Source organism: Agelaius tricolor, unplaced genomic scaffold, assembly GCF_023055355.1.
Source record: "Agelaius tricolor isolate 1412-34295 unplaced genomic scaffold, bAgeTri1.0.p SCAF_5, whole genome shotgun sequence".
In the NCBI taxonomy this organism is placed as follows: Eukaryota; Metazoa; Chordata; class Aves; order Passeriformes; family Icteridae; genus Agelaius; species Agelaius tricolor.
Genome location: NW_027269265.1, coordinates 34,445,877 through 34,467,878, shown reverse-complemented (window position 1 = coordinate 34,467,878; position 22,002 = coordinate 34,445,877). Strand labels below are relative to the sequence as shown.

The following is a 22,002-nucleotide window of genomic DNA, read 5'->3' as shown; positions in this document are numbered from 1 at the left end:
AAATGCAGACCAGCCACTGATACAGCCTTTGAACTGGAACATTTTGCATCATCTGCAGATGCTGCTCCTCACTGTTCATCCCCAGTTACATGAGTCATGCTGCTTTGAGCCTTGGGACACTCAGCTATTAACCCTTGCTGTAAGAAGAGCTGACCACTTACTTACTTCTGCTACATAAATGCTACATCTGCTTTGTCTCACAGGTCATCTGTTCTTTTTCATCAATCACTTTCTGCAGCTGGAGTTTTTCAAAGTCTTTCTGATCATCCAAACAAATCACATCAAGTAGTTTTACTAAAGCTGCTCTTTTTGTTGATGTGCTCCAATAATTCAAAGAGATGAGAACAGATCTGAGATTGGTATCTTGCCAGCCTGGCCTGTGATGACGACCAGTGCTGACTCAGTAGTGGCATATCAGATGCACAGAGCACTGGCAAAGATGGTGCTTGCTGCAAGCTTGTTGTATCTAAGTGAATGAGTAAAAAGAAATCAAAGAGAAAGATTCATATTCTTTGCTTGGCCAGGATGGCAAATGTTGCTTTTCTCTATCCTCCTGGCCATTTTCCAGGTTTCCTGACTTTTTTTGTCCTTTCCATTTCTAAGAAATTAATCTTCAAATCCTTCTTGTCTCACCTTTCCTCCATATGCAAAGTCATATAACCTGAATCCCTGTTTACTGAGTGCTGAAGGGTTTTGACACTTCTCTTCACCATATTTCTGGGCATCCTTTTGTCAGCACCTTTTTAAAGGGTTCCTGCAGGGAAGTGAGTGTCTTCCTCTATGAAGAGATGCTGTCTGTTGGTTTGACTCTTGCTCTCATAGCATCTCTGCTATCATGTCAGCTCACAACTCAGAATGCAGATTTTGCTGCTGTCCCAGCAAGATTTTGGAGTAATACTTTCTTCACACATCAGTTTTTACAGTTTTTCCTCAGCCCTGGATTACAGGAGAAGAACTTGCTTTGCATTCCCTAGATGAAGTTGCTCATCTGCTTAAATTGTGGCTAATCTTAGTGTTGATACAGCCTGAATGGCAAGTGAGGCTACTTTGGAAGATTTCACTTGATTGCAGATAATGGTGCAAATGGCATTTGGAAAAATATGTTACATGAGGATTACTGGGAATCAGCTTGTGAGAATTCATGGCACAGTGGTGGCAGATTCAACGTCAGGGCTGATACCTGAAGGCTGACTCTGAGGGTTATGTTTTGTGAAAGGGACTGACAACCTTCATGTGAAGTTTTGCTTCAGAAAGCATGTCTCCCACAAGATATGACTTTGCTGGAAATGGCTGTGCAGATGGCTGGCAAACACTGTTATCAGCTGGGTGGCATGCCCTGGCTTGGGAGGATTTTGTCTGAAGTCTTCTCAGCCCTCCCAGCACAGAATCAACTGGTGCAGACAAATCTCATAGCACATCTCCTTCTAATGAAGTGTCAGCACCTCTGATGGGAAAGCTTTGTGCCCAGAGGGAGGATGTGATTGGGAGTCACAGAGAAAGGATTGAATTGCAAAGAAGGAAGGATTCCCAGCTTGGATTAATCCATCAAGTTATCTATATCAAAATATTGATGAAATTATTTGACTTGTTACAAAGATCTATACCTGTTTAAGGTAAGCTGTATTGATACATGTGCTGCAGTTTTCTGAAGTGTGAACAGATGCTAAGAAACTCCTTCATCAACTCCATCAGCTGCTGATGAGAGTAGGAAAAAAATGTTAGATTGTTGTTACCTCATTCCCTCAAGGTTTAATAATTTGCTCACAGCTCTGTGATAAGGCTGAATGCTCCTTATTCTCCTGATGGAGAGGAGTCTCTTGGAGTCTGCAAGAGCTTTGCTGTTGACTTCAATAATAATAGCATTCAGGCTAATGCTGCAAAATCTCTGCCTTGTTTAGCCTGTAAAAAACCCCATGTTAGGTCTCTTCACAATCTGTTAGGGAAACATTTTACTCACCTCAGTGAGCAAATCTGGAGGCAGAGCCTGCGGACAGTTACATCTGGGAGATGGGGGACCATTATCTCTTTGGGAAGGGAGCCTGTGTTTCACATGGGCACTTCTTGGTCACCTTTGAGTGTGCAGGGGGTGGAGGCAGTGTGTTCTCTTTGCCTGTGACATCCTCTGACTGCCCTGCTGTGGGACTGAGAACTTCCTCAAAATTCATCCTCCTCTCTCTCATTGCAACTCCCTCTCTAAATCCCAGGCCTTTAACAAGGATCCTCTTATCTACACAGTGGCTTCTCTGACTCTTTAGGGATACTGATTAGAAAAGATTTATGTTAATGAAGAATGCGTCCAGAATAAAGCATGCAGCATAGTCAAATCTCTCAGTGAGGTAAACAGCAGAGAAAAATGTTTCACTGTTCAGAAAAAGGCTGGGATACACATTCAGCACATCTGGTTGCTGTAAACACAGGATTGCTGGACTGCTGGTCTGCTTCAATCCCAAGCCTGGTTCCTCTTGCTTTAAGCTTTTTGGAGTTAACACAGGAGGTGATGAAATTCCTGATCTGTAACCCACACCAACATGCATGTCACAGCAGAATTTGACCTCAAAGTATGCCAAAAACATGCAGAATAAATGGCTTATTAGTACACAGATTTTTAGCAGCTTTTTAAAATTCAGGTTAAAATTGTCCATTTTCAGGGGTGGCAAGGGAAGCAGAGTTCATGCATGCAATTTTGACTTCACCTAGTCAAAACCAAGCCTTCAGGGAAGAGAAACCCCAGTGAAGGAGGAGCAGGGATCCAGAGCTAAAGGCTGTGGGTCCTCCTGGGTGAGTCAGCGTCACAGCCCCCTTATCTGCAGGCACACGTGTTTGTCCACAGTCACACCATGCAAGGGTTAGGTAAGGGATACTTGGGACTGCTATTTTGGATTTGGCTGCTGAGCTAATTTTAGCAGTTCCCTGTAAGAGTACACATGTTAAGCCTCTGAGACTACCTGAAATGCCAAGAGCAGTGAGGTGGCCTGGCTTGGCCCCATAAGGAGCGTGATGTGCAGAGCAACAGTGCAGCAGAGGGAGAGGTGCCCTGGGGAGGGCTGGAGGGATGCAGCCCAGGCTGGGAGAGTGGAGGGAGGCTTGTGGGATGGGAGCAGCACGGAGGCCATCAGTGAAGCTGGTACAGGTACAGCATCCCCAGATGGGCTGTCAGTAAACATTACAGGTCAGGGCTAAGGGCACATTAGCAGATGTGTGTGCAGGAAGAAAGCTTTAGTCCGTGAAATCATTTTCTTGCTTGCATGCACAGCATTCACTCAGAAATATAAAGACAGAAGAATCCTTTGGCTTTCTGCATGGTGTATTCTTGATGTTTCATTCATAGCTTTATAGGCTTCTTCAAATATTCATGTATCATATCATAAGTGAAAGGGAGAAAAATTGTTCTTTTTCAGGCTCACAAGGAAATGGGGAAAAAAATAAACTCAAATCCCAGAGCAGTATAATAACAGTTTTAACAAACATGAGGAACCAATGGTTTTTTTAATAGCCACAGTAGCTTAGGGTCCCAGTAATATTTCATTATATTACATTTGAACACCAAATTGACCCATTGTACTAATGCTTGTAATTGCAAAAGGCAAATTAAATTTCTGTACATTGACTGGAGAGCCAGAAGACCATGGAACAGTAAGAAGGTCACATGACAGCATGAACTGCAGCAGGACAGAGCTATAAGGAATCTCCAGAGTCATGCTACCAGGGGTACTGATGAGCCTGTTGGAGACTTCAAGGAGAGCTGTGTGGATGTCAGGAGGTGCAGGCAGAGCAAACATCCCTTTGCATCTTGTGGCTCAGTGGCACTCTACCTAATGCAGAACGTACTCATGAATAGTTTCCCCAAAGTTTTTGACTCTCAAAAGGAATTGACCCTGAAACAGAAGAGTTGCTCAGCAAGGAGCCTCTTCATTTCACCTTTCACTGTGCCTCTACCTGCCCACATGGACAAGGGAGATCTCTTGGGTTGCCCACACTTCTTCCAGCTGAGGAGACGGATCAGTGGATGAAGATCTTGACTGGGTCGGTGTCTCTCTGTTGGGAAAGCCGTGCCCATGGTTGCTGCTCAACAGAGCAAGGAAGTGACTGGGTGTCAGGACTCAGGATTAGTTTCCCTGGCTCTGCCATGGATGTGCTGTGCGACCTTTGATAAATTGCTTAGGAAATCACTTTCAAATGGCACAGATACAATTGGGTGCATCTATATAAAAGTGCCTGCTTTTCAGAGGTCCAAACCGGCAAGGCTGGGAAAATTAGCACTTTTGGACTCCAGCCCACTTCTGAGTTTGCAAAATGTTCCCTTTAGCTTCTTTTTGCTTGCTTCACCATCTGTCAAATAGGGCTGTTAATACTGACTCTGTACAGAGTTTTAAGCTTCTGAGACTAAAAGTGCATGATAATAAGTGTTAGTAATTACAATACTGTCATCACGTGCAACCAAGTCTTCAGGGATTGGTTTGCTGTTTGAAAAACAAATAGAAGTTAAAGCTTTGGTGCTTGGCCCCTCTCAAAGAGTGTTTGAGATTTTTAGTTATATGGATTCAGCTGCAGCTGGTTTGATACCTGGATGTAAGCTGTGGCTGTCTGTGGGTTATACTTCAGAGGGATCCAGCCAGATGTTTCTTTGTGACAGCTCTGGGGAGTGGAGAAATCAAGAGAGGAGAGGGTCAGGGGGTCACTGCCAAAGGGGCTGGACTGTGTCTTTATGGAGAGCCAGGGTAAGGTCATCTCTTGCAAGGACCTTCTCTCCTTTCTCCTCTTTTCCTCCCACCTCAAATCTCAGAGGACCATGCAGTCACATTTCCTGAGACCATGAAGTCACATTTCCTGACAGGCAGTTGCATCCCACTATGGTGATGTTGCATGGCCTGTGTCCATGCAGCACTGTCAGGCAGATCAGCAATTTGGAACAAAGAGATCCAGGAGGACAGAAACAGTCATGTGGCTAAGCTCGTCTAGGTACCCTGAGCCTCTGAAAGTGGTGCCTGTGGGGTGTGGGATAGGTGTAGGTGAGCCAGGGCACCATCCTGGGGGATGATGCATAGCTGTGTTACCCCTGCCCCTTTTAACATTGGAGGCCATCTGTTCAATCAGTGCCTCCCTCTGATGCTGCTCTTCTCAATGAGCTGCCCATCACCTTCTCTTCTCAGTACCTACAGGTTTGTTGGGGCTCCTCAGTTGTGCCAAGCCCTGCCACAACCACACATACCCAGCTTAGGCAGGGGCACCTCCCACGCCTTTGGGTCAGTTTGGCTTGTGTCAGGCCCCAGTGGCAAGTGTAGCTGCCCTCCTTCTCCCCTTTCCTTTTCCCTCTTTGCCACTTCCCCCCGCTGCATCCCATCCCTTTGCCTTTGTTGGGGGGAAGGGGTGACTTTGGGGAGCCAGTGCCGTGGTGCTCACTGGAGCACCCCAGTCTCCTCTCCATCTTGCTGCTGTGGTGTCTGCTCCCCAGCCTGTGCCCAACATGCAGCCCTGGTGAGCTTGCACGCTGCCTTGCACCATGTCCATTGCTCACTGACAGCCTTCATCTGCAGAACGGCTTTTTCCTGGTACATATTAACTTCTTCCCTTTTTTTCTTTTCTCTCTCTGTCTTTCTCATGTTCTTTCACCACAGCCCTACTGCTCACACAAGGTAAGTGCTTTTTCTCCTTTCCTCTGGCTGCTCTGGCTCTCTTTTTGTCCCTTTTGGTCAGAGCCTCCCTGCTTGTGTTTGCTGTGTTGTAGACAACCTCAGCTCATGATGTTTGTGTCTGGTCTAGTTAAGAGCAGTACAATTAAGAAAATAACAGTGATTTATTGACTGACTGATTGATTGATTGACTGACATCTAAGAGCATTTCCCATATTCCACATTTTTCCTGGCAGTTTGGGGGAAATGATCCAGACAGAGTTGCAAAGCAACACAGGCAACTATACCTGGTCTGAAGCTGTGACTCGAGACTCTCTTTAGGCAGCTCTAGTGCTTGGGTTGTGCTGATGCACAGGGGAAGACAGGGATTTCTGCAGGGAGGTGGCATTTCTACAGTGTGGGACAGTGTTGCTTGGGGTGGGTAAGGGTACAAGGTTGTGCAGGTGTCCCCTTCCCATGGAGGGTCACATGTCACCCCTCAGTCCCTTCACCCCTGTGCTCTCCACCTCCCATCCTAGGGGGTCCCCAGGGTGTGCCCAGCACCAGAGCAGTACTACCAGAATATGATCAGCACCATTTCCCTCCTCACCCTCAGCTCTGGTTCTGCACTCTGCATCTCCTGTGCCTGTGTGAGGATTTCATGTGTATTAATACAGAGCCCCTCTTCCTTGCCTGAAATCCCCATTACACTGGTCTGTCTTTATCCCACTGTGGTGCAGTTGTGGTGCAGTGTATGCCTCCTGTATTGTAGTTATTCCTTCAATTCCAGATGTGATTACTGTTCAATTTCCACTAAAGAAGCATTTCTTGAAGGATAAGGGTGGGCATGGAGGGTGAAGAGAGGAGCTTGAAATCCCACAGGTTTGCGAGCAGGCCTGAAAACCAAAGCATTCATGATGCCTGAGCTGTGCTGCAAATCCAAGGAGCAGCATCTGCCACGCAGGCTTCAGTCTGGCCCCTTTTCAGAGGATGCCAAATCTGCTGCACAGGGGATGTCCTGAGCCCTCTATTGGACTAATTAGAAAATTGCTAGTGGCAGGCAGAAATCCCCAGTTCCCCAAATACCAGCTTAGGGTGTTTATGGAAAACTCCTTGGAATGGTTTGGACAGTTTCCTTTGTTACCTCTTCAGATCGGGGAGGACTGGAAATAAGTTGAGCACAGCCTCCTTCCCAGTAATTTCATTGCTTTAATTCAGTAGCTGCCTAATTTGATCAGAACCCTGGGAACCAAATAATTCCTATTAAAATAACATAACTTTCCTCCCTCTGTTTTGATCCAGCCTGATTGCTTTTGGCAGCTGTTACTGGAGAACTTGGTCACCAGCTATGAAAAGTTACTTTTTGTAAGGGGGAGCCTCCTCTCTGTCTGGTGAGGGGTCCCTGGGGTGCCCCCCTTGCCGAGCTGCCTCAGGGTGCTCTCTGTGCATGTGACGTGCGCTTGGCTCGTGGTGCTTGGCCCCCACGCGTGCTTCAATCCAGCAGCAGCCAGCAAGCAGGCACATGCTGGAGTGTCACTCAGCAGCAATCAGGGCTAATCAGTGGGGAGAGAAGCGACGTCCTCGTTTAGTCCATGTCATGTTGGATTTAGGTTACACTGGCGCACGGGAATCTTTGTTTAAAAACTGCATTATTGAATGTTCCAGTGGAATCTGTCAGTCCCACACCTCATCCCTTGCCTCCTGGAGCAGCTTGCACATCTCATTCCTGGGGATGTGTCGCTGGACTGCTGGGTGTCCTGGCTCTCCTCTGCAGCCCTGGGGCATTCCTCTTCCCATGGCACTGCTTTGGCAGCCCCTGCAGGGCCAGCAGCTGCACAGCCCCTGCTCACAAGAGTAATCCCTTCTCTTTACAGAAAGTGTGGGTACCCTGATGGATGAGCCCAAGTGACAATGCCTCTCTTGTCCCAAGAGCCCTTACCTGGGAAGAAATGAGGGATCCTGACTTTGACCCCCCCAGCCTGGCAGGGCTCTCCCAAGGAAAACAGGGATGTGAATTTTACACAAGGTGAAGTAGTTGGGCAGGGAACTGGTTCTGCTCAGCCTTTATTTCTTCCAAATTTCTTCCCTCTCTGAGCCAGACTTGCAAGGCCATGCAACACTTGGCCATGTGTCCAACACCAACTGTTCAGGCTTCAGAGTAGCATGGCATAGCTGTGGAGAGACTTGAGAGTCTGGGGGTTTCTTGACCTTCTCTTTTATCACTCTGTATATTGTTTATACAGGGAAATACTTGATACCAAAGTGCAAAGGTACTCCAGTTGTCCCTGCCCTTGCCAGCAGTAGAAGAGCTGCTCTCAAGGTCTTTCCAGCCTTTGCAAAAGTCACTGAAAGCTTGGGCACAGCCTTTGCTTGAAAATTCTTGGGCTCTAAAGATCTAGGTCTTTAAAGGGCTATGGAATTATCTATATGGTATATACTTCTATATCATCATTTCTATATACTCATCAAGTTCCAAGAAAATACGTCTAAATATATTTCTTTATTTATGCATTAAAACTCCCATGTCCACTTAGCAGTGGGAAAGACTGAGGAGCAGAGATGCCAGTTGTCTGGCCAGTCAGGGATGGTCATGTCAGCAGCAATCTCAAGGCAGAGCCAGGAGTGGAATAATGCTCAGTTCCCAGCCCTATGCCTTAGCCTCCCTCTCATGAATGTGTATCATTTCCCAGTTACCATTAAGGAATGCTGGGCATGTACATGGGATGTATCATGTCTCAAGAATAGCTTTCAGGGCTAAGTAAGCAGATTCCTTACATTTTAGAAGGCAGCCTAGGCTGCCAGTGCTTGTATGTGGACATGTGCTTCTGTAAAGGGCATATCCATATGCTAATCTCCAAAGCCAGAGTGTCTTTTAGCCAGAAGTCTTCTCCACTTGTGACTGACAGCTTGACAATGCACTGGAGAGAGGAACTCATTCATGCTCTCTATTTACTTTGTTTAGCCAGGGTTATCTCTTATTAAGCCACAACAAAAAAGATCCCATTTTAATTGTTTTAATTTTTTCGTAGCAGCATAGTGTCCAAAAGGGGTGACCTTCATGCAGATACAAGCCTACTCCAGAAATGGATGGAGACAAGATAGCTTGAAGAGTGTGAAATGGCCTTCAAAGCAATCTTTCATTAATACATTGCTGGTTTTAGTCCAATTTATTCAGCAAGTGTCAGGGAACACAAACTTGTCCATGGTTTGGTAGTTTTGCAGCATTGCCTAGGTGATGAGTATCTACCTCTCTGATGGTGTTACAGGGCCTTCCCATTGCCTGCTTCAGCTCAAAAGATGCAGTGGGCAGATTACACCATAGAAATGGACTTTGTCTAACTTTGATTTATAATGTGGCCAGGAGGCCATAGGCAATGTCTAGTTCCTGTTTGATTCCCTCCCAACTCTGAAGGAGGTTGAGCGGGCAAGCAGTGCATGATATGGGAACATAGCTCAGTGCTCCCCTTTCCCTGGAAGAAATACAATGAGATGGGGATATGCTTACAGTATTTTGACCCCAAGAAATGGCCTGTCATATGCAGGTCTGAAAGTGCTTTGCAGATCACTGCAGCTCAAGTCCTGGGATGGACTGCAGACATAAGTTGAGAGAGACAGACTGAGAGGGATGTGGAGTGAAAGCTGGGCAGTGAGCATGGCAGAGACATGCCCAGGGCTGCAGAGCACAGCAGTGGCAGGACCATAACCAGGAGCTGCTCAGCCCTCTTGTCTGTCGTAGCTTTAAGGGTCTGAACAAGGCCGAATGAGAGCATGGAGTGGTTTATCCTCTTGCTTCCTGCACAGTCCAGCACCTAGTGGGTATCAGCTGTGGCTGTTGCTACAGCCCAAGCAAAAGCGTACTTGATCCTCATTCCTCCCACCCAGCCTTTGATTTTACCACACCTGTTGTGTCACTTGCTTGTAGCATATTCTCTCTACCTCATTGGCTCCCTGGCACCAGGAGCAGGGTACCTTGGTGCAGCAGCTGGCACAGCAGCCCCAGCTTGCCTGGCCTCAGCAGCCTGTGTGTGTTCCTGCTGCCCAGAGAGGTTTGTAACACTCAATGGTAGCACATACCTAGGTGCCAGAGCAGACAGGGTCTAGGGGACCCCTCTCTGGCCACCTTCTCCTTCCCAGGGAGGAGGTAGAGGCAGCCCAGAAGGTCCTGGCAAGCTCTGTTCTCGATAGGCACAGCCAGACCTTATCAGGCTTAATTGGAGTTGACAGCAGGGAGTCCAGGGTGCAATCCACATTGAAAAGTAGGTACTGATGCAGATACAAACAGAAATCAGGCTAGTTAATAATTAAGCTGCAGCTTGGCAGCATTCACCTTGACAGACTTGACCTTCCAAATTAAAATCTCTCTCCCAACATACAATCCCCCCCATCCTTGCTCTCCCTACTTTGTGTTCTATTTATCTCTGCCCTTGGTAGTCTTCTTTGCAGGCGGCCATACTGGGGTGATGTGTGACACATCACGGATGTCCTGTCTCTGCTTCCTGGAGGAGCCCTCCAAGAGCCCAGCCCTACACCAGACTGTGTGGGAGCATATTCCACACTTGCAGCAAGTGAGCAGCCTGATGGATTGCAAGGACTGATGGAAGCAAGGGAGGATAGCAACCTCCTGTGGCTCTGTAGGCAGGCTGGTGCACCCTGTGCTGGCTGAAGTGCTTCCCTGAAATGCCAGAGCATTGGGATTGTTCTCCGCCACTGGGGTTTGTGCAAGAGTTTATTCCTTCTCAGCTGTTGGGTCAGTACACACAGGCTCAGCTCAGCCCTCAGCATCCCATTGAAACAGGCAGACCCAAGAGGCCTGGAGCAGGCTTAGGATGGGATCTGGTGTTTTGCAGAGGTTGACACTGATTCCCACCCCAAGATGCTCATGTGTCCTAAACAATAGGTGGGCAGAATTGGTGGAATCATGTAGGTGCTTCATATTGCTCTTTGAAGGTGCTCAGCCCACATTAACTGTATGGCGAGTATAGGTTCTGGAGAAAAAATATCAGCTGGGCTCCTAAATTTGTCCTTCCTGCCACTGCCTTAATTTCAGAGAACAGTCAGGAGCCTCATATTTAGCACCTATGGGTCACTTGCATAGGTACATTGAGCAAGATCCAGTACAGTACTGACATAGGAGTCTTGTGTTTTTCTCCTACATTAGGATGGAGCCTCAGTGAAAATACAATGGCAGCTTAAATGTTTTCAGATGCACCTTTGAAATTTAGGTTTAGGTCAGGTTTCTGTGCTTTACGTTCCTGTTGCACGTTCACAAATGTGACTGAATTTTAATGAGACATTAAGGAATTACCTTCTTTCTTCCTTATCCAAAAGCTTCCACTATTAACATTTCTATGAAGTACCCATTTGGACGTGCTCCCTGTGCCTGTTCTCCTATGGTTTGCTTGCAGCTGACATTGAAAGACCTAGCTGGGCAGTCATGTTCAATCACTTGTCCCCACAGGATGCCCTTTGATGTGCCATCTTGGGTGCCCATGTTCCTTCTGTCTGCACCCTGTTCACCGTACACATGGAAGAGGAGGTGACATCAGTGCCTCCCTTATTCATGTTTCTCTGGGTGTGCTGTCAATAGGCTGAAGGTCTCCTTTGCCAGTCAGCTTGTCTCTTCACTCCGAGTGGCTTACCTAGGGCTTGAAGGTGCCTCTGGTAGCACTTAGTCTGCTGGCAAGGTGCCTTCTGGAATAGCAGACTCCCACCACCTTCAGTTTGTGGGGTCTCTGGTCCTGTGCTCATGATAGCATGTAGCCCCTAGGCTGACAGACACTCTTGGACGTGGTTGTGTTGCTTGATTTACTCTAAGAGCTGCCTGGCAAGTGATTGCCTTGGTTGTTGCATTAGTAGGTGATCCACAGGTGGCTTGCAGAGACATCAAAGCCACATGCCAGAAGGGGAAGGTCCTGTGAACACAGGCAGGCATTCCCATGCAGCCTGCCCAACCGCCCTGGATGTGGCACACACAGAGAGGAGACGCAGGAGATCTTCCTCCTCAGGGAGGGATTCACATCTTCTGCTGTCCTGCCTGGTGCAAGTACATAAACTAGCATAAGCAAGATGCCAGGTTCTGGGATAAAGCTGTGTTGGATACCATTTCCTGTGGAGATAAGAAAACTTGCTGCATTGCATGTGCCTCCAGACCTGCCTGCAGTTCAGCCTTGCCTAGAGGCACAACATTTGCGTGAGACTCTATGTTCTCTTACCATGCCAAAGGCTTTTGTAATCAGTTAGATTGGGGATTGAGGTTTCATTGCATCATTTCTCCTGGAGTTGTTAAGCTGAGGAAATGCTGCCTGATATTCCCTATTTTCAGAGCATTTCCTCAGATTCCAGGCATTTGCTTTCTGCGCTCTGCAACTGCAGCTAGCGGGCAGGAGCCTAAGGGACTGTGCCGCCAACTGTGACTGCAGCTTTTCAGATGTGTTTATTCCAGGGAAGGTTGTAGTGAGTCACACTGTCAACCAAGTCTGGGCTTTGCAACCCTTCTGGGATGGCCGTAGTGCTTTTGCTCAGTTCTGTATTGTCAGCATATGTCAGCATGTGCTCAAGCTCATCTGCCAAGCTGGGTTTTGTGGAGCTGAGGGTGCCTTTGCCCCTGACCTTCAGGTTATGAGGAGCTCAGACAGAAGCAAAGTCATGTCATAAGTGCTATGGCAAATGATGTGTGAGCCACCTGCATTTGCATTGATGGACACAGCTTATCTTCACACACTCCCAGGCGGCGCAAGACACTGGACTTTCTTGTTCTGTGTCTTAGAAAAAGAGATGTACATGATATGAGACTCCTTGTTCCACTGAATACAAGTACCTTACATCTTGTTCTTGATAATCATCAGTTCATGCCTCCAAGTGTAGTGTAAAGCAGAACATTTTCAAAGAATCATAGAATTATAGAATCATTAAAGTTGGAAAGGACCTCCAAGATCATTGTCTAACCTTTGACAAAACAGCACCATGTCAACTAAACCATAGCACTAAGTACCACATCAAGTTCTTTCTTGATCTCTTCCAGGGATGGTGACTCCACCACCTTCCTGGGCAGCCCATTCTGATCTTAACTACGTTTTCAGTGAAAAGGTGTGCCCCCTGCATCCCCCTGCATTGAATCTCTTTTTCTCCAGGTGCTGTGCTCCTCTGTCTGTGCAATTTTTTTCTAAACTTACAGGGGTTCCTAAATCCAGATGATGCTGTCTTGGAGCTAGGCAGTGAGGGTTTTGATGTACATCATTGATTTTAAATGATGGATGCAACTTTTCTGTTTCTGTGATGGGTTATAATAATGTCACCTGCCACAGGAGGTCTGGCAAGGCTTACAGCCTTTGCAGTCAATCTAGCCAGGCAGATGAAGAGAGAAGTCAGAGTTTATAAATAGATTTCCCTGTGACTGCATAATTTCTATGTGACTTCTAGTGTGTAGTATGAGATCTGTTGGAGTCCACATGGGATTGGTCACATCTGAGGCATTACCTGGGCATTTGTAAGCTCTGCCGGAAACCTCAGGTAACATCTGACCCACTGCTTAGCCAGAACAAGATGCTCTGCCTTGGTGATATGCCCTCCCAGGTTCTAAAGAGCTCCAGCTTGCACTACCAGGCTCAGCTGGGCCCTGTATTGGAGCTTGTACACCCTGACTGCTCAGGCACGGGAAAGCCAGGGGAAAGCCAGCCCCTTTCTTGAGGTGTCAGTTTTACAGAGAGCTCATCAGCATCTTCCTGCACTTAGGCTGTGGGTGGAAGACAAGACCTGGGCCAGGCCTAGGCACCCTTCCAGCTGGTTGGGATGCTCCTTCCCATCTGGGCAACCAGAACCCTCTTGAGGCACCTTGCTGGGTTAGCTGGGTCATCAGCGGGATCGAGCCTGACACAGGGTCATCTCAGCATGCTGCTGACCCAGGGTCCTGGTTTACTTTCCTTCAGCAAAAACTAAATACGGAAGTACAGAATGGAATGTGTTGGAAGGAATCTTAAAGATCATCTGGTTTCAACCCCACTCCCATGGGACACCTTTCCCTAGGCTGTTCAAACACCACATCCAACCTGGTCTTGGAATTCCAGGGACAGGGTATTCACACCTTCTCTGGACAACCTGTTCCAGTGCCTTAGCACCTTTGCAGTATTATGAATGGAAAAAAATACTTGTTTCATTACTTGTTCGTTTTTCCAATTCATGTGTGGTTTACGTGTGGTTGTGACTGTGTGTCTGAGTGTTAGATCAAGCACTGAGTGGCACAAGGAGCCACCCATGATTTTCTACTCAAAGGGGAAAAAAAGGCTCTGTCTCTTGTTAATTCAAATGAGGGAGCATGTCAGGGTGTTAGAAGGGTCTTAAAGGGCACTTCTGCCAAATGGTAGAATGGTTTGGTACCTTGCTCTCCCCAAAACTGTGGCTGATGCAGGGGTGATGGGAGAGTGGGTGTCAACTGAGAGCACCAATGCAGACTGAAGACACATTTAAGGGTTTTTTTGTTAATAAATTAAAACCACATTGCTTATGCTCTTGGTGACTGATATTCAGAAATCTCGGTCCTTTGTTTCTGTGGTCCAACACCCCACCACTGCCCCCCAAACTGCTGTGAGGAGTCTGCAGCAGCCCATGTTCAGGCCTTGCAGACAAGCCCCCATGGTGCCCTGGAGGTCCTGGAGGGCTGCTGCCCACAGCTTGGTGTTGGCCTTGCTTTCACAGAGGTGGCTGAGCGGAAGATGACAGTAGAAGAGGAGGAAGCCAAGAGAATAGCAGAGATGGGCAAACCAATACTCGGCGAGCACCCCAAACTGGAAGTCATCATTGAGGAGTCCTATGAGTTCAAGGTCAGTAGGTGTCCTAGGGGTCCTCCAGGAGGGGAAAGCCATGTGGCACTGTCGAGCAGCCTTGGAGAGCAGGACTGAGGAGGCAGCATGTGCTGGAAAAGGTTGTTGAGAGAGGAAAAGAAGTATGTAATGCAGCTAAGGGTGGATGAAGTCTACAAGAAATGTCAAAAGTAGCAGCTGCTGGTTGGTGGGGGTGGACAGAGAAAGGCAAGAAGGCCCTGATGGATGCAGAAGAAGCCAGTGGGCAGGAGGATGCAGGAGCAAAGCTGTCTCTGGTGAGGCAGGGTTGAGGGAAGAAGGAACCTATTCAGGATTGAGATGTGGCAAACGAGCTGGCTCTGGTGAGGTCTGGATCAGCCAGTCCAGCGAGAAGGTGAGCTCAACCCTGGTCATGGCCTAATCTAGCTAGTAGGAGAGTGCTTGTGACACTTCTATAGTTTGGAAGGGGTCTGTGAGACCACAATGTACTGCAAGATCATCCTTACCCACTAGCAGCTGGTTTAACTGCTGTGCATCTTTATTCCCACAACAGAGCACCGTGGACAAGCTGATTAGGAAGACAAACCTGGCTTTGGTTGTAGGGACACATTCCTGGAGGGACCAGTTCATGGAGGCCATTACTGTGAGCGCAGGTGAGTGAGACATCAGAAAATCCATACGAACATCCACAGGATTCATGCATCCTGGAATGACAGCATCTCCCTGGTCACTGATGCTCAGCTGTGGTCACCCATCAGCAAAGCCAGTCCAAAGAGCTCCTCTGCTCCAAATATAGTGGGCTTTTGCAGGTACATTAGTGAGGAGCCCAGGAGATCCATCTTCTGGTGCAGAGCCCTCCAGAAGGCCAGTTTTCAAAGGCTGTGTCAGATGATGGTGCTCCTGCTGCTTCAGTGATCTGATGAGCAGTGTGCAGGCAGCAAAATCCCATCCTGGCTGGGATCCTGGCCAGTGCAGGTAGCTCCTACTGGGAGATGTCCTGAGATGTCCTGTCATAGCCAGTAGAGTTCCTGGGAGTAGGAAGAGTTACCACATGATGACTGGAGATGTTGCCTCATGAGGCAGCTGCTGGTAAAGGAAGAGGCCCAGAGACTTGCCAGCTGTTGTCTGATGAGAGAGCTCACTGCTTTCAGAGCCAGGCAGCTGTGGGGAAGGTGTTTTAGGCACATCTATGCCATTAATGGCAGTTTGGCATCTTTCTGAACCTTTCCTTGATGATTGGTTTCGCATCTGCCTCAAAGGGGTGTTTTTCACCCAGCTGTATAGGAGACAGTGGATAGCCCAGCCTGTGCTCTGGAGCAGGAGGATCAAAAGATCTCTCCAGTTTCCCAATTTTATTACTTTCCACTAGTTTTGGTCCAAAACATCACTTGCCCGCATAATTTCTTCATGCCACTCAATGGTGATCACCACAGGTTGACTACCTCCTGTGTGACTGCCTGTGTTCAGGGACAGGGCTGCTCCTCTGTGGGTACAACATCCCATTACATTGTTCCCCATCCCTGAGGGCTCTGGAGTCCCTAGGAGACATTCTTTTTGCCAAGCCTCATCCATCACTGAAGGACCTGGTGTGCCTTGAATTCACTGTCATGGCCAGCACCACTCCACCTTGTCCCAGTAGAGCAGAATCCCTGGAGCCTTGGGGTGGAGGAGACAAGCATGAGCTGCCCCAATGGAATGAATGCTGGACCGCTCCTTCCATGTTGTTTGCAGCAGGTGATGAGGACGAGGATGAGTCTGGTGAGGAGCGCCTGCCATCCTGCTTTGACTACGTGATGCACTTCCTGACAGTCTTCTGGAAGGTGCTGTTTGCCTGCGTGCCCCCCACCGAGTACTGCAATGGCTGGGCCTGCTTCATCGTCTCCATTCTCATCATCGGCATGCTCACGGCCGTCATCGGCGACCTCGCCTCCCACTTTGGCTGCACCATTGGCCTCAAGGACTCGGTGACTGCCGTTGTCTTCGTCGCCTTCGGCACCTCTGTACCAGGTGGGGTGGCCGTGGGGAGGGGATGGGGTGGGAGGTAAATCCTCTGGAGATGCTCCTGATTTCAGGGGAGAAGCTCTGTCATGGGATGGGATTAGGGTATCCTCAAAGCCCTGTCTCCAGGCAAGGTCTGCACCTTGCTTTTTGGCAACATGGGATCTCTGAACCTAGGAGGGGACTGTGCACCTCTTGGTCTGTGTCCTAACCTGGCTGGTGACACACCTGAGCCTCCCTTGTCCCCCAGGCATGAAGGGCTGTCTGTTTCTCCTGTTGGACCCCCAGTGATTTCTCCTTCCCTCCTCCCTCAACCCCAGACACCTTTGCCAGCAAAGCCGCAGCCGTCCAGGACATGTATGCTGATGCCTCCATCACCAACGTCACGGGCAGCAACGCTGTCAACGTCTTCCTGGGCATCGGGCTGGCGTGGTCAGTGGCAGCGATCTACTGGGCGTCGCAGGGGCAGGAGTTCCAGGTGTCAGCAGGCACCCTGGCGTTCTCCGTCACCCTCTTCACCATCTTCGCCTTCATCTGCATCAGCGTCCTCCTCTACCGCCGGCGGCCCCACCTTGGGGGGGAGCTGGGCGGCCCCCGAGGGTGCAAAGTGGCCACGACATTGCTCTTCGTCAGCCTCTGGCTGCTCTACATCCTCTTCGCCACCCTGGAGGCCTATTGCTACATCAAGGGGTTTTAGGCGGCGGTGGAGGGACGGTGCTGCCGGGGGAGGGACCCCTCCTCTGTTACCTCACCGCACACCAGTCCTGGAAGCGCAGTTTCACTGGAGGGACGGACGGCCGTCTGTCAGGGGCTGCCGCTGCCCAGACCGTCGGACAGCTGCGTGCCAAGAAGGGCAAAACCATCACAGAGTGAAAAAAACAAAGAGACAAAACCCATCCAAAAATGGTACAAAAGAAAGCAACAATGGCAAGTGTTGAAATAAAACACAATAAACCCAGGCACTGACTCTATTCAATGAAATTATGAAAGTTTCAACTATCTCCAAAGGCCACCTCTCCCACAGGGGGTCATCTCCTTTCCTGCTGAGCACCCCTCCACTGTAAGGAGATGTTTCCTCATTTTTACTAGTTGAGAATTGCAGAAGTCTGGTTCAGGAATTTGTAGGGGTTTTTTTCTTTTTTTTTTCTGTTTGCTCGTTGCTTTTTGGTTCTGGGGGAGCACGCTGATTCTTTTTTTCTTTTCTTTTTTACTACTTAATCCAAAAAATGTTAAAAAGTTAAACTCAAAGCTTCAAGCTGCCGTCAGTGCTGGAACTGAACATGTGTATTTCTGAAGCCACAAAAGACTGTGACACAGTCAAAAAACTTTTTCACTATTACCCATTTCCTCCCCTGCTGCCTTCCATTTCTTTCTTTTTTAAGAACATCCCAAGACTGATATATTTTTAATACAAACACAGACACACAGTCACACACATTTAGTGACAAAAGCTGGAGCATGTAGCATCTCAATCACCTGCCTGGGCTAAGAAAAAAGGAAGGAGAAAAAACCCCAACCCTCTAATACAATATGTGTCATGTATATTTTGACTATGGCATTTGTCTTTGTATAATTAACTTTGAGCTCGTGGCACTGCAGGGAGAGAAAAATATGTTAATTTACAACTGCTAAAGAAATAAAACATCCTGCCCTGGGGGGAGCAAGGGGGACAGGGAAAACAGCAGTGGCTCCTTGGGATGGTGGTGGTGGCAGGTTGGCTGCGTGGGCCTCCTGCTCAGAGGTGGAAATGAATTCAGGAGAACCTGGATAGTGTGCCCATATGTTCCCAGCACCATCCCACCCAGAGCTGTGCCGTGGCTTCCATTCTGTCGCTACGCCATTTTTCACAGCACCTGCACCTCGCTGGTGGTCTCCAGGCCATTGACAGGTACGGGCTTAAAAACTGCCACCCACATCAGGACTCCTACATCATCTCAAATACCTTTTAGGAACACCAGACAGACAAAAAAGCATCATTTTAATTTGAAATGCATTTCTTTTTAAGGATAAAGAAGAAAAAAACCCACCACCATGAGAGTATGTCATAAGTTACATCAACAACTGCAAATTGAAATGTTGGGTTGGTAATAAAATAAATAAAAACTATACCTATATCTATATAAACAGTGCTATCTAGAAACATATTTCTTAATTGAGAGCCCTGTAAGAGAATGTTAAAATCCTACTCTTTGTAAAGTGTTTTTGAGATGAAGATAATTTCTTCTATCATGAAACAGGTGCTGTAAAAGGGAACCATTTTCATCAAGTTCCCTAAAATAAGCCAAACTTTGGGAGGCAGAAAGTAAGAGAGGGGCTGCCAAAGGGTAAAGTTCTGCCTGCTGCCGTGCTTTTGACTGCCCCAGGAGGCAGGGAGGAGGTGCCCATGGATTAGGGAAAAAGCAATGGGAACAAGATTGTCATGGACAAAAAGACGTAACATTATAGCAGGTCGCTAGATGGAGGCAATGATGGTTCTTAAAACGCAGATGAAGTATTTATTTTCATACAAAATGTTTATCAGATATCTATATATAAATGTGTATACATGAGGCAGAGAAGAGGGATCCTTCTCAGATGAGCAGCCTGAGCTTTGTTGGTGGGAGCCCAGAATGAGTGAAAGCCACTGGGTTTGAAGCTACCAAGTATCCAACCCTGCCTCCTTACCCTCCCTTTGCCATGCCTCGGGAAAGGACCTAAAAAAGATGGGAAAGAGACCCCCAAGGCCAGGCTCCCACTGAGCTCACTGGTCCTTCTGGCTCCAGTAGTGCCAGCAGCCACCAAGAGCAGCTGCTGCCACTGCCCATCAGCCCCAGAGCTCATATGTGTGACACTAAAGGAAGATTACAAGAGTGTCCCCAAATGTTTTTTGTGGGGTTTCAACATGCAGCTCTCAAGGGGAGATTGGTGTTGTTGCTGTTTTTAACTGCGACATACAGAGTCTGTTGAGTTTTTATTTTGCCCGTGCCAGCATAGCCATCCCTGGCTAAAGCCCAGCCTGGGGTGCTGCTGTGCTCTTCTTCTGTGCTTGTGGTGTATCCACTGTGTGCTTTTTATCCACTTCCTTCTCCAGCTGACTGCAGGGAAGGGGTGTGGGGTAGGACTGGCTTGCCATGAGGGAACTGTATGGGGCCCCTGGTGCCCTCCATGCAGAAGGGTGATCTGCACCAGGCTGACATCTGTGGCATGTTCCTTTTATTTTATTTTTTTTTACTCCATTAAAAAATATGCAAGCTAAAAAAACACAACAGGTTTGGTGCCTTTGGGGATTTTTTTTCTGAAGCTGTTGTTTCATTTCAGGTCTTGCTCTCTGCTCGCTTCTCTTTTCCTTGAGGCAGCTGCCTGGACTTGGTTAAAATGGCTCTGTCTGGTTGTCCCCCCACGCCACCACCCCAGCCCTCTGGTTTGGTGCTGCTGGGAGGACCTTGCAGCCCTTGGCCCTGTCTAGCTGGCAGAGAGGTTTTGCTGCTGTTTTTGTTGCTGATGGTCTTTCCCCTTTGTTTCTCCCATCAGCTTCCCATGGCAGCCTGCAATAACAGCTGCTGGCCCCTCCCAGGAGCCCTTGTGCTTTGGGCTGCACATCTTCCCTTTCTGCCTCCTCCCCTGCATCACTGCTGTGGTTGAGAGTAAATAACACATCCTGACATCAGGAAGGAAAAGCCAAGGGGATCAAAGGAGCTGCTTTGTCCCTGGGGCCTACTATGCTATGGGGACGTAGTCCAAGGGCCATGGATGGTGTGGGGCCAGTGGTACCTCTGGCTGCTTCCCATCACTGTTGCCACAAAGGGCACCCACAGCACCCCAAAGGTTTTGCTGTCCTGCATGGGTGCTGGTCAAAAATCAGCCTTTGGGTAAAGAAGAGTTTGGCAAAAAGATATCCACACCTGTCCCCCAAAAACTCTCCAGGAACTATGTCCCTATTTTGGCCAGTACCATGCTGCCTCCTCACCCAGTGTCATCACTGACTGACTTTTTCCACTTGCATTTGGACACCTGACCCTCAAATGCCCTTTACATTGGCCCTTGAGCTAGAACTGTTCCTGCCTGCCCTCTGAAGCATAGGGGCAGCTGCTGCAGCCCATAACCCCAATCCTCTATCTTTGCCTGACAGTATGAGTGTTATGTTAACTCCAGTTCTGGGGTTCCAGGTGAGACTGGGGCTTGGGCACCTCACAGTGCAATGCAAAATGACCAAGTGGGGTGGAAGAATTCCCAGTTGGGCACTCATAGGAAAGGCAGCCCTGGATGTCCCTTTCTTGGGCAACCAGAGCTTGGCAAAGCAGAAGAGACCACTGCCCTAGTGGGTCCTGCACACTCCCACCCCCTTCCACAGGCCTGTGGGGTCACTTCCCACCTCTTGCCCTGCTGGACAGCTCCTGCCAAAAGAGAGCACACCTGCTCCTGACCTAAGGGCAAACACACAAGTTCCAGCTCTGTCTCTGGCTCATCTTTGACTCCAGTGATGGGACCAAGAGGATTTTTTGGGGGTGTTGGGGCTCATTGGGGCTGGTTTTCTGCCACTGCTGCACAGAAGTATCCTGGCTCCCACAGCTTCGGAGGCTTAGATCCAGGACCAAAGGGGGCCAAGCCAGAGAAAACTGGAATTAGTAAGAAGAGTGTGTGCAAGCATCACGAATCTGTTATGGTACAGTACAGTGAGAAATGGAAGTGTTTGTTAGAGACACTGACCAAAGGTTTTAAGTTAGGAAGGAGGCATTTGCAGCATGTGGATTGGACTTTGTTACCTTTCTGGCAATTACTGTGGTGTTGGTGTGATCAGGACTCTTCTGGACAAGCTCAGACAAAACATGATGCATATATCTTCTGATTCCATGTCTGGGGCTGCTGGACTGGTTTGTAGGTCACTTGTGGTCCCTGGCATGGAAGGACCCCTCCACTTCTCTCCATCCCTAAGTACCAACAGGATGCCTCTTCACAGCCCCATCTGCCAGGAGAAGTCCCCATCAGCTGCATGTGCCTCCTCAGGCTTCAGCTGCTGGTGTGGGATGGTGCCTACCTGCCTGTCTCCACCAGCATAGCCCTTTGCCTTGGGAAAGCATTTTGGAGGACACCCAGTTCTGTTGTACCTGGACATTGGTCAGATAAATAGAGTCAGCAAGACCTCAGTTCATCTCATCCACCTGACAGCACCATAGGACATAGGTGTAGATGTAGATGAGATAACAGAAAGGCATCCAAGAGACCTGGTCATGCTTCAATATGTATTCAGTGCAGGAGCCGGTCTGCACAAATGGAAGCAGCAGTTGCTCAGCCCTGGCCACAAGCTGGAAAGCACTTGTCACCAAGAATAACCTTTGGAGTATTAGATGGAAAAAAATGTTTTTAATGACATTGTCATCCGTGTGTATGTGCCAGCAGCAGCCAGCTTGCTAATGACAGAGCTGTGTGTGCCAGTGCCCAGCAGAACACACTGTGCTCCCAACCTGCCTCTGTCACAGGAGGGGATTAAGCACCTCCTGGTATTTAAATGAGTCATTTAAAATACATAGATAATTAACACCATGAGTGAATTTATCCCTCCTCCCTGCCTTCCCTTCACCCAGGAGGTCTGGACTTTGGCCAAAAGTAGGTGGCAGGGGCAG

At 48.4% G+C, this 22,002-nt stretch overlaps 1 protein-coding gene across 9 annotated transcripts in view; it reads left to right on the top strand.

Annotated features, from left to right (window-relative positions):
• Positions 1-18,526, top strand: part of SLC8A3 (solute carrier family 8 member A3) — a 113,423-nt gene extending 94,897 nt beyond the window's left edge. For 4 of the 9 annotated variants that reach the window (XM_071427182.1, XM_071427181.1, XM_071427177.1 and 1 more), the window contains 5 exons: positions 5,616-5,633; positions 14,301-14,425; positions 14,958-15,057; positions 16,136-16,411; positions 16,723-18,526. In XM_071427182.1, coding sequence (XP_071283283.1) covers positions 5,616-5,633; positions 14,301-14,425; positions 14,958-15,057; positions 16,136-16,411; positions 16,723-17,099 — 896 coding nt within the window. In that variant the 3' untranslated portion in view covers positions 17,100-18,526. The remainder of the gene's footprint in view (positions 1-5,615; positions 5,634-14,300; positions 14,426-14,957; positions 15,058-16,135; positions 16,412-16,722) is intronic. The other 5 variants (XM_071427180.1, XM_071427186.1, XM_071427184.1 and 2 more) reach the window with 2 other exon arrangements.
• The last annotated feature ends 3,476 nt before the right edge of the window (positions 18,527-22,002 follow it).